The sequence below is a fragment of the Amphiura filiformis genome, chromosome 6 (assembly GCF_039555335.1).
Source record: "Amphiura filiformis chromosome 6, Afil_fr2py, whole genome shotgun sequence".
NCBI lineage: Eukaryota > Metazoa > Echinodermata > Ophiuroidea > Amphilepidida > Amphiuridae > Amphiura > Amphiura filiformis.
This window is the reverse complement of record NC_092633.1, coordinates 35,645,858-35,658,869: the sequence shown is the minus strand read 5'-3', so window position 1 is coordinate 35,658,869 and position 13,012 is coordinate 35,645,858. Positions and strand designations below refer to the sequence as shown.

The 13,012-nt window shown below is 39.0% G+C and overlaps 1 protein-coding gene across 2 annotated transcripts in view; it reads right to left on the bottom strand.

Moving 5' to 3' along the window:
- The window catches only part of LOC140155341 (uncharacterized), a 37,572-nt gene extending 26,293 nt beyond the window's left edge, over window positions 1-11,279 (bottom strand). Inside the window, exons 1-2 of one of the 2 annotated variants that reach the window (XM_072178139.1) lie at window positions 11,049-11,279; window positions 4,001-4,222 (exon numbers count right to left, since the gene is read on the bottom strand). In XM_072178139.1, coding sequence (XP_072034240.1) covers window positions 4,001-4,188 — 188 coding nt within the window. In that variant the 5' untranslated portion in view covers window positions 4,189-4,222; window positions 11,049-11,279. The remainder of the gene's footprint in view (window positions 1-4,000; window positions 4,223-11,048) is intronic. The other variant, XM_072178140.1, reaches the window with a different exon arrangement.
- Between the last annotated feature and the right edge of the window lie 1,733 nt (window positions 11,280-13,012).

Below are 13,012 nucleotides of genomic sequence, written 5' to 3'. Positions count from 1 at the left end.
GGAAATACTATGTGTGAAGCGCTAAGACTGTTCCATTTAAATTACATACCTTTGGCTGTTCCATTTAATTTACATACTCTCTCTGAAATGGTCCCAAAATAGCTGTTCCATTTGATTTACATACTCCCTCTGAAATGGCTGTTCCATTTAATTTACACACTCCATCTGGAATAGCTTTTCCCTAATCAAATTATGACAGAATTTCAATCCATCAAATTGCATAGCTTCACTGTGAATTTGAGAGACTGACAACAGCAACCTAAGTCCTCAGCAAATAAGGACTGTAAGTTTGTGTAAACCGATAAAATGCGGGTATAGCCGTATTTGTGTACAAATATATAGCCTTCTAGTTCTCCTTCTTCTCCTCCATCAAACACAACATTCTGTCAAGGCTAGCGCTAAAACTACAAGGGCCACAGGGCCCATATGTGGTACACTTATGGGCCCTACCCCGTCGATGAATCCTTTGCCCATCTTGGCCCCAGAGGTCAAAGGTCACGGGCCCCAAATGTAAAAATACAAAGCATGCCGTTTCTCATCAAATGAAGCAGCCTCATGGCCCTGAGTTGGTACACTGATAGCTCCAGGGGTACTCTATATATACAAGTATATACATGAGCCCCATATGTCATATATTATGGGCCCCAGGGCCCCAAATGTTAAAAAAAGGGGCAACAGATTGACAAGGCTAGTGCTAAAACTATAAGGGCCACAGGGCCCATATGTGATACACTTATGGGCCCTACCCCGTAGATTTATCCTTTGCACATCTTGGCTCCAGAGGTCAAAGGTCACGGGCCCCAGGGGCCCAAATGTAAAAATACAAAGCATGCTGTTTCTCATCAAATGAAGCAGCCTCAGGGCCCTGAGTTGGTACACTGATAGCTCTAGGGGTACTCTATATATACAAGTATACATGAGTCCCATATGTCATATATTATGGGCCCCAGGGCCCCAAATGTTAAAATAAGGGCAACAGATTAACAAGGCCAGCTATAAAACTACAAGGGCACTAGGGCTCATATGTGGCACATGTATGGGCCCTAAGTTGTAATGTGTCTTCTGCCCATTTTGGCCCCAGATGTTTAAGACTAGGGGCCCCAGAGGCCCAAATGTTAAAACAAAGGGCCGGTCGTTTCTCAGCAAATAAAGTAGCTACAGGGTTTAGATTTGGTACACTAATAGGTCTTCAGCATTATATTGTTATACGTATATATGAACCCCATGTGTCACATAATATGGGCCCCAGGGCCCCAAACTCTAAAACATAGGGCCGGCCGTTACTCCGTAAAAGAAAGCAGCTACAATGTCCAGCTTGAGTCTGCTGATAGCACTTGAGAATTATATTTCAACATATGCACATTAGGGTGGGCCAAAAAACACTTTTTTCCTCGGATCGACTTGGAACTCTCGGAGAATTTTACTGGGGTACATACTAGTATTGTGCTGAAATATCAGTAATATCGGAGCATGTTTCCCCCAGGCAGTAGATTTTCACAAAATCCCTACTTTTTGCTATTTCTTACTGTATAACTCTATATAGAGAAATCAGTAGAAACAATCTGGGAAAAGTAGGCATTCAGATGCCATCCTAACCAATATTAAACACTTTGGGTAGTTTGTTTGGACCCTCTAGAACATCACCAAATAGGAAGCCGTCTCCAATTGGTTACCCATTATTTTCGCTAAAGACACGCATGTAAGTCAAATATTAATGATATTTGAGTTGGTATTTTAAGGGGTAGGGGTAGCATTATGGAGAATTTTTCCAGTTCTACTCGGTCAAATTTCCCAAATGTGGCATTGTTGCACAGATATGAACTGCAGCATTGCCAAAAATAAATGCTATATGATTTTTGGTTATCCATGTTTTGACCAGAGGTCAAAAGGTCACACAGCCTTGAAAATTACTACAAATTAGGCGTCACATGACCCTTTAACCCCTGGTCATGTCAGAGCGGCTCTAAATTCATATCTCATGTATTGTTTGTACTTTTGCAGTTCATATCTACCCAACAAGACCAAGATTGTGAAATTTGACTCAGTAGAACTGGGGAAATGCTCCATAATGCTACCCCTACCCCTTAATTTAGCAACTCAAATATCATCAATATTTAACTAAATACAGGTCTCTAGCAAAAAATAATGGTAACCAATTGGAGACTGCTTGCTATTTGGTGATGTTCTGGAGGGTCTAAACAAACTACCAAAACTGTTTAATATTGGCTATGATGTCATCTCAATGCCTACTTTTCCCAGATTGTTTCTACTGATTTCTCTATATAGAGTTATACAGTAAGAAATGGTGAATAAGTAGGGATTTTGTGAAAATCTACTGCCTGGGCGCAAACATGCTCCGATCTTACTGATATTTTAGCACAATAGTAGTATGTACCCTAGTAAAATTCTCCGAGAGTTCCAAGTCGATCCGAGAAAAAAGGTGTTTTTCGGCCCACCCTAATGCACATGAGCCCCATAAGTCAAATATTATGGGCCCGGGGCCCCAAATGTTAAAGCAAAGGCCCGGCCGTTTTTCATCAAATAAAGCTGCTTCAGAGCTCATAGTTTGTACACAGACTGCACCTGAGAATTATATTGTTTTATGTACATATATGAGCCCCATATGTCACATAGTATGGGCCCAGGGCCCCAAACGCTAAAACATAGGGCCAGCCGTTACTCAGTAAATAAAGCAGCTACAGTGCCCAGCTTGAGTCTACTGATAGCACTTGAGAATTATACTTCAACATGTGTACAGCCTCATAAGTCAAATATTATGGGCCAGGGCCCCAAATGTTAAAAAGGGCCGTCCGTTTATCATCAAATAAAGCAGCTTCAGTGCTCAGAGTTTGTACACAGATTGCACCTGCGAATTATATTGTTAATAACACCCACCCCACCCCATTCACAGACAATAGCGTAATTATAATAATATAGATGACAGAAACGTTAAGGCTGTACCAGTTAAATTACATACCCATTGGCTGTTCTATTTAATTTACATACTCCCTCTGAAATGGCCACAAAATAGGCTGTTCTATTTAATTTACATACTCCCTCTGAAATGACTGTTCCATTTAATTTACATACTCCCTCTGGAATAGCTTTCCCCTAATCAAATTGCATATTGTGAATTTCAATGGCGTATTAGGCCTATAATAATTATAGATGATGATAATTGGAAATACCATGTGTGAAGCGTTAAGGCTGTTCCATTCAATTTACATACCTTTGGCTGTTCCATTTAATTTACATACTCCTCTGAAATGATCCCAAAATAGCTGTTCTATTTAATTTACATACTCCCTCTGAAATGGCTGTTCGATTTAATTTACATACTCCCTCTGGAATAGCTTTCCCCTAATCAAATTGCATATTGTGAATTTCAATCTATCAAATTGCATAGCTTCACTGTGAATTAGAGAGACTGACAATAAGTCCTCAGCAAATAAGGACTGTAAGTTTGTGTAAACCGATAACATGCGGGTATAGCCGTATTTGTGTACAAATATATAGCCTTCTAGTTATCTTGACTGTGATTCAAACTATATTAGATTGATGTCATATGCAATGCAAAATTGATACAATGCAATTTTATTTTCTTCATTATGCACCAAACATCAAAAGCAGAAAATAACAAAAGTCCACATATTAAATATTAATTTTTTGGTTCATGTCGGGAGGATTTTCATGAATTGATGAGGGAGGGAGGGAGATGCTTTCTCCCTGCAATGTAAATTAGCATTGTTAGTAGTTTTCGGTCTTTTCCAACAGTGCTTGAGGAGAATGAGGATAACCATTTTCTTCTTCCCAAATGCGAAACATAGAGTACCACAAGAAGACTTGAAAGTGATCTTTGTTACATGTATCTAATGCTTTATCTGTATTCATTCCTAAAGCATTCCAAAGTCATAAATTTTTAGAAAAATTTAAAATAAAAAATCTTGACTAATCCCAGAAATTGTGGCACTTTGTGGGGGAAAAACCTTTGTCCACTTACCTGCACTTGAAGTGTTCTGGATTCTTTGGAGATGATTGTAAACTACTATGATAACTGCCAAAACTGATGGACAGTTTGCCGTTTGAAATTGAGCCAGGAGAAGCTTGCAATAGCGCTGATGTAGCTGTGCTGCTTTCTAGTGGTTCTATACCACTCATGGCATCTGTATCTTGGCTTGGGTCCATCATTACGTGCCACCTGCACCATCAATCAAAGTACCTGCTACTTGGCAAAATAAAGAATAAAACAACAAAATAAGTGCCCTGGTATTGTATACAGTAGACTACCCCCTACCTGTTCTACGACCTATGTCGAAATTAAAAAAAATAAGAACAGGTATTGGTTCTCATACTATTCGCTGGCGAAGTGCACGTTAGAATATGACCATTGCCAGGTAAATTGGCTCACACTTTCTATGTTACGAATCACTGATCGCAATGATCACAACATGAAGGCTATAGCATATTATAATTCGGAATGTTGATTGTGTATGAGACCAGGCTTGAAGCAGTAACCAATGGTTACTAACATGCACTATGGCAGCGAATACTATACTGTGGTTAACATCAAATTTGGTAGTGAAGTCAATGCTTTTTTATTAGGGATGCCCACTGTCAATACAGTTTCCACTAGAACGATTTTTCATTTACTGTGTGCGTGCACTCACACACGTATTGTCTATGGAGAAACTGATCGATACAAGAAATCCCAGGCCTGTTAAATGGCATACATACTTGTTTTGATCCAAATGTATGCCTATATCAGGGTGTTTCAAGAAATTCCTGATTCCACCAGAAAACATTAACCAAACTTTTTCCTGTTTGGTCAGTAAATAGAGAGGACCTTCCTTCATGAAGAGATCAACTTTTTTAATGAAAAATTTAATGAGATGAGAACTACAACAGGTTGAAGTGACACCATTCCGTGCATCAGGTGTTCAAATGCAATTATCTCCGAATTTGGAGTGAATCAGACAAGCAAACTTACATACTCATAAAATTTAACTATTTTCGAAGACAAAATGTGCAGGATGTTAAGAAATTTAAGAATGTTTAAGCCTACCGCGGCCCATCTCAAATCATGCACTTCCCTGTGTACTTCTCACTACCATGTCCATTTCATATGCCATGTATGCTATCCATCATGGCTTCCATGCACACACACAGTGTATTGCTCAATGTAGTAAAGATAACCTTTGAGTTGGAGCAAATTTCTCAAAATTGGTAGTGATTAATGTTACCAAACTTATGCCATGATGAAATATAATAATTTTTGAAGATAAAATGTGCTGACCTTAAAAGATTGAACAATGTTTAAGACTACCGCTATTCATTTGAAATAATGCACTTATTGTTCATCTCCTCTATGGAGATATTTTCCATATGACCATCTATGATCATGCTTGAGGTTTCACCAAACAAACCATGGGTTTTGAGGTCTTATATTTTTTGTTGTATGTCAACAAAATCGATTAACTTTTCAGGATGATCTTATTTTCATGTTGTTATAAGCAAATATAATGTTCCAGATAACGCAAGTTAATAAATACATTAAGAAAAAGTACCTTAAAGTTGCACTTTCTGTTAGTATTCCTTTTTGGACTTTAACTTTTTAACATGTTCTAGCAGCCCTATATAAAACCGTGACACTCGAAAGGCCATATCTCTGGAATGAAACGTCCGATTAAGATTATTTAAACGCCAAAATGTTTCTTTCATCAATTCCCAGCCAATAAGTTAGGTCTGAATCAATTTAAAAGTACTTCAATTTTTAGTGGACATGCCTATTTTTATGGTTGCGCCGCAAGAGTGCGGACAAACTATACACATGTACACTCTGCACGATTATCTTTATGTGCGTGGTACGGTACTGCGTGCAGGGAAATATGCACCTGTCACTACCGAACTTGAGACGAACCACAGTACCGGTACATCTGGGTTATGTTACCCCGGCCCTGCCTACAATATTTTTTGCATACGGCCATGCGTTTTGAGTTGGGCCAGTAAATAGGTGGAGATGTAACATGCACGCGACATTGTGGGGTTCATCTTTTTCATTTTCTCAGTGGTGTCAAATTAAAGCTTGTGATGAGACCGATACAGTTAGCATAATAAATGTTGCAAAAAGATATTAAGGGGGTGCTACACCCCTGCCCAATTTTGTGCCTATTTTTGCATTTTTCTCAGAAATTATACGCATTGGTGACAAGTAAGGTATGTATATTATAGGGGCAAGGACAACAACTACTCCACTGGAAATTTTATTTCAGCACAGACAACAGTTGTGGAGTTACAGTCAAAAATGAGGGAAAACCAATATTTGATCAATAAATCAATAAGGTACTTGCTTTGAGTTGCTGAATGTTCAGTGCAGTAGATGTAGTCCTTGCCCCCAGCGTTCGAAATAGGGCCGGTTAGCCGGCCATTGGCCTGTAACTTTTTGGCCTGGCCGGTAACTTTTCTTACTGGCATCTAGCTGCCGGCCTGGCTGGCCGGTAACTTTTAAGGTCAAGCCCGGCTGGCCTGTAACTTTTTGAGGCATATTTCGAACACTGCTTGCCCCTATAATAAACATAGGCCTATCTTACTTGTCACCAATGTGCTATAAATTTTGAGAAAAATACAAATATAGGCACAAAATTGGCCAGGGGTGTTACCCCTTAACATTTGAATAATTAGCATCTAATTAGCATAATGTGTGGGTGGAGGATGATCAGGAGGAGCAAATTTAATAAAAGTGACCCCAGGGGTCATATGATGCATGAGGTCCTTCATATTTTTACAAAACCAGGGACTGCCTTTTGAGGAGAACGGGACTACAGGAGCAATCACTCTCTACTGCTCTCCTTAAATCTGATATAGGAGAGTGATTTTTAGCTCTCCTTAGTTAACCATTTTCTCCTTACATTCTATTGTAAATTGTCTAAACAACTCTCCTTGAAAGCTCCAGAAGAGCTATTTAATGCTCTCCTGCAAATTCCAAAAGACAGTCCCTGTTTAATTAAACTGCATACTTTATAAGGGTGTGAGTGAGTCCCGGAATTCGAGTCCCGCCTGATATTCTATTACCCGGCAGGAAATTCCCTGCCCGGTACCTGAAAAAAAAAAAAAAAAAAAAAAAATTTGGTTGACCTAAAAAAAAAAATTAAAAAAAAATTGAATTTTGCACATTGTTTTGTGTTTTTAATATGAAAATTGATACATAGTTTTCATGTCATACTCTATTAATGATATCAAAATGCATTGAATTTGAATTTTTTTTTTTTTTAGTCAACCATGATCCTAGCATTTAGGTCTAGGTCCAGAGACACTACAAAACCAAAAACAAACTTTGAAAAAAAAAAAAAATTGTAAATTTTTTTTGTTGTTGCAATTACGGGTACCCGGTTACCGGCCCGAAAAATGCGCCGGGTACCCGGGCACAAAATTACCCGAAAATCACACCCCTAATACTTTAACACCATACAATTACAATCATATTCCAGGTAATTTAATTTGCTTTGAGAAGCAATTTTGCATATTTTATTTTCCGTTTGGGTTACACATTGAAGTCAATGGGAAAATATGCCTTGAAAGAGGCTGGCGCAAAACTTTTTTCATTTTATTGAACCCTATGAGGCTATATATAAAAAGCTCTGACTGAGAGGAATGTAACTTTTAAATATGTGAGGGTACACCTAACTTTTTTTAATTTGTTTTCAAATTTTCCATTTTTTCCTAAAATATTTGGTATTTTCAGTTTCTTCTTAGTGTTACACCCTGTGTCATTTTAAAGTGCATTTTTGGATTCCTTGGGTCATTTGTTCAGAAGGTTCATTTTGTTTACATGTTTTGCATGTTTGCTATTAAAGTTAATTTTTTATTACTTCCATGGTCCAGGTATGCACTGTTGAATTGTGATCGCGTCGAAGTGACAAGGTCGCCTACTTAGCTAACTACCGGCTTGTTGTCAAGTGCGTTGATCAGCCAATCAGTGTGATTGTTTATTTCTTCTGTGTGTATGCTCATCTACGCTTGGCTTGCTCGAGAAGTCTAGCCAAGAATTTGCACACCGATAGCTTCACATTCTAGGCTAGAGACCATTGCATTGCATTCAAAATCTAGTCGGATTCGCTGAAGCATGACACTGTGTACTGTAAAGCAATGAAGTTTAGAAGAACACACAACCGATCACGACAGGCAATTGCATCAAAAATGTTGCTAAAATTACACTTCAATAAAATTTTAGACTGTCCAAAATGGGCAAATCTTGCACAAAAGATACCGTTGACTCATCGAAATATTAAACTTTCATCCAAATTTCAACATTAACAGATAACCTGGTGCAAAAAATTGCACCGCTGTCCGTCCGACCGAATAACGATAGCAACGCACTCTAGCATCGAATGCGTAACTATACCGTGTGCAAATTTGAAGCGAGTTCTCGAGTAACGCTTGCCTGTTGCATGTGTTGGGAGCCTTGGCGCACAGCACAGACCAAGTAATAAAAAATGAACTTTAGTACCGGTACTGTAAGTGTATTAGGGCTGTGCAATAATTATGAGGGGGGGTAAAATTTCAAAAAGCGGCTTGCCAAAAATCGCTTGCCCCCCTCTCGGCTCGCCAAAAATTCTTTGCCCCCCCCCCTTGAACATGCCAAATTTTTGGGATCTCAAATTACAAACTTCAAATGGTCCAGATGTATGTTGCGAGTGCAGCTAAGCGAGCAGGAAAATTTGCATATTTAACTTTAAGCATTTCCGTAGTGTTTTCCTAGGGCTAGGCTAGGGCAGCTAAGCCTTTTTAGAGCGTTTTATTAAAAAGGCGCCCCATGAATGCGGGCCAAAAATCGCTTGCCCGGCCCCCCCCCTCTCGGCTTGCCCTCCCCTTTCGGCTCACCAAAAATTTCTTGCCCCCCCCAATTTTACCCTCCCCGTTGTGCGTTTCAGGCTCAGGCAGCCATTTGAGAGCAGCACAGCCACAGCACCACAGATAATCATAATATAGGTAACCCAGGCAAACCTTAGTTAACACATTTGCTAGTCAGCCAAATTCGCCGATAATGTCAATGCATTTTTACATAGAAATTTAAAACTTGTGCCCGAAGAAAGAAACCTACCGTACATAAATATGTTTTCTATACTTCACTTGACCCAAATATATGATTTTTTATGGTGATAAGTTACCCGCACATGGAATTTTAGAGGGATTTGGATAGCAGTTCCATTAAAAAAAGCTGCTATCATAATGAGACTAAGATCTAGAAACACGGGTGTTTCCCGAAATGGTCCCCGAAATGCCGTTTTGGGGAATTTTGCTAGCTGAAACTTTTTGATGAAAGTCAATCTTTGACGAGATGTAACTTTGCTACGGAAAGTGCTATGAAAAAATGGTTTTCAGTTTACTCAAGGGCTTTAGTTTGATATATGAAATGATGCAGTTTGATGGCAAATTTGAATTCACCTAGCTAGGCATGTTCACAAAATTTTCAAGTAGGATATTTCACATGGAAATTATTTTGTTTAAAAAGGTGATTATTTAACTTAAAAAATGAGGGGTCAACCATGTCTGTAGGTCAAAAATTAGCGAAGTTATGGGCAAATGTCTGCTTTTAAAAAACTGCACTTTTCTGCAGCCATCATTGTCATTGACAATGCCTTACAATGACTTACTGTACAAAAAAAGCATGTAATGCATCATTTTTTACCACGATGATCCATTTTACACAAAGGCATTTTATTTTATGAAATCTAACTTTCACTGCATGCTGAGTTCTGTATCAAGGATAAAGTACCAACACTTTTTGGACTACGTCGTCAAGTTTCTGGTGTCCAAATTTCAAATTTTTGTATTTCCCTATGGGGATTACACAGTTAAGCCATTGACTGTGAGCTACTGTGGACACAACTTTTTGGATTGAATGTCGCCCTCTATTTAAAGCAATGTGGACATGTCTAACCTAGCATACCTACATAATATAGGTATCCTAGGTGAATTCAAATTTGCCATCAAATTGCATCGTTTTATATATCAAATTAAAGCCCTTGAGTAAACTAAGCCAAAACTGAAAACCTTTTTTTTCATAGCACTTTCCGTAGAGCAAAGTTACATCTTGTCAAAGATTGACTTTCATCAAAAAGATTCAGCTAGCAAAATTCCCATTTCGGGGGTGTTTCTAGATCTTAGTCTCATGGCGATGGCAGCTTTTTTTTAATGGAACTGCTATCAAAATCCTCTAAAATTCCATGTGCGACTTGATTATCACCATAAAAATCATATATTTGGGTCAAGTGAAGTATAGAAAACATATTTAAATGTAGGTTTCCTTCACCCACCTATTCTCGAAAAAAATTCAAATTTCTATGTAAATATGCATTGTGTTGGGGCCCCGGTCTCGGCGAATTCGCTGACTAGTAAATGTGTTAACTAAGGTTTGCCTAGGTTAGACATGTTCACATTCCTTATTATAGAGGGCGACATTCAATCCAAAAAGTTTGGACCACAGCAGCTCAAAGTCAATGGCTTAACTGTGTAATCCCCATAGGGAAATACAAAAAATTGAAATTTGGACACCAGAAACTTGACGACGTAGTCTAAAAAGTGCCGTACTTTATCCTTGATATAGAAGTCAGCATGCAGTGAAAGTTAGATTTCATAAAATAAAATCGCCTTTGTGTAAAATGGATCGCCGTGGTGAAAAATGATGCATTACATGATTTTTTTACAGTAAGTCATTGTCAATGATGGTCGACTGACATTTGCCCATAACTTCGCTAATTTTTGACCTACAGACATGGTTGACCCCGCATTTTTTAAGTTAAATAATCACCATTTTAAACAAAATAATTTCGATGTGAAATATCCTACTTGAAAATTTTGTAAACATGCCTACCTAGGTTACCTACATAATATGCAGATTGTAAGTGTAACGGGAAGGGCTCATAATTATTGCACAGCCCCTTATAAATGCTATATTGCTAGACATCTAAGCTTACATGTCACCACTCAATTTTTGTCCCATATAGTCATGTTAATGATACTTTACTCTTTGCCAAATGTTATAAGCTTACGTGTGTACATGTATTGCAAACAAATATGCCGAATTCGGAAGGTTATTTACTCGACTCGTATCGATGATAATTATCAGCTTTCCTGAACTGATTTTCACAACCAAACTTATTTAGAGTCCAGCTGTACAATAGAATGTCGTTTGATGATGTATCTCCTTGTAAAGCAAAGCGGTCAGAAGTATATTATGACAAGAAATAACTTTTTCTACCATTCGTAATTGTTGATTCAAATTTGGCAGCAATGCACAACAACAAGCCTCATTCTGACATGCGGCAGAATGCGGCGTGCCATACAAACATTAATCAATTTTTATCACACAACAGGTCAGGTACACATAAACACACAGTGCATGTAGTAACGAGATTAAAAAGTTTCCAATCAACGAGCGCCCTCAATAGGTGATGTGATGAAAACAAGCAGAGTTCTCAAAAAGGAAATGCTCCCTTCCGGAGGGGGATATTTGGGGGGGGGGGGGCTGGCATTTTCCTCGGAAGGGGGTGGGGGGCAATTCCCAAATATGTCAGTGACCGGAGTCAATTTTGTTATCGCAGGCAAAATTTTTACGACCCCCCCCCATCTGTCAAAAATTTGTATGAAGCCCCCTTAAGACAAATTAGGCCTATATTCATTGCCAGAGTGCTCCAAAACTTTAAAGCAAAGAAAGGGTGCAGAGCGCGTTAAATTTTTTATCGTAAGTGTAAAGAAGGCGCGGAGTGCATAACATTTTTGCATAGATTGTAGGCCTACACACATTTCGATTATGAAGTTAAAGAAAGCACCAGCCCTCAATAATTCTATAACCCCTAGTTTGGGTGTTAAAAATTACCCCCCATTTTTGGTCTGAAAATTCTATTACCCCCCCCCTGTATTTTTGGGACCCCCCTTTCCGAAGAAAATGCCAGCCCCCTTAATTGACCTTTTCGGTAAATCCCATAAGCCTTTGCGAGTACACCTAAGAACTCGTCATTCTGCGTCACGCCACTCTGCGCCGATGCGCACATCGTTTATCGAACATCGTTACTGCGCATGGCAAGTCGGCATGACGTCAAATGACGAGTTCTCAGGTGTACTCGCAAAGGGTTATGGGATTTACCGAAAAGGTCAATTGTAAAATCAACATTGGGCTGTGCGATGAGATGGAGGGGGAGGGGCAAGAAATTTTTAGAGAGCCAACTAGGCCTCTAGCGAGAGGTGCATGAGGGGGAAAGCGATTTTTGGCGCGAATCCAAGGGGCGCCGCATCAAAAATTTTTGGTAGGTAGGCCTAGGCCTATGTTCCCCTGGAATCAAGTTGAGGTGGTGGGTCTTTGGGAGCTGACGGCGCCCACCGGTAAAAGAAAGATGGTCTTTTGGAGCTACCAACAAATGGGGGACGATGGAGCTGCGATCGAACAGTCAAAATCAAGGGTCTTTCTTGACTTTTTGGTTGAAAATCGCTTGAAAAACCCAGAATTAATATGAGGGGTGGTGCAATAATTATGTGTACCCCGGGGGGTGAATTATAGGGGGGCAAAGATTTTTGGCAGGCCAAAGGGGGGCAAGCATTTTTGGCAGGTCGAAAGGGGGTCAAGCGATTTTGGCAGGTCGAAAGGGGGGCAAGCAATTTTTGGCACAGATATTTTGGGCACCGTTTCTATATTACGCCCTAGAAAGGCGTAAGAAAACGTTACGAACACGTTCGCGTTCAAATATGCAAAATTTCCTGCTCGCATTATATGTTAAGGGCTGGGGTATGAACGTTTGGACAGTATTTATTTTGGGACATTAGAGCACATCAGACATATCGAATTGCATTCTGAATACGAAGAATGTCATTCTGATATCAAATAATTTTGATTTTTGAAATTCGCAATTTAATACACATTTTATGGAAAATCATTAAAAATTGATATTTTTGATATTTAACAGTACTTGAAGTAAACTTTATAAATCTGATGATTTATACTTAAAGTGTATGTAGGTGG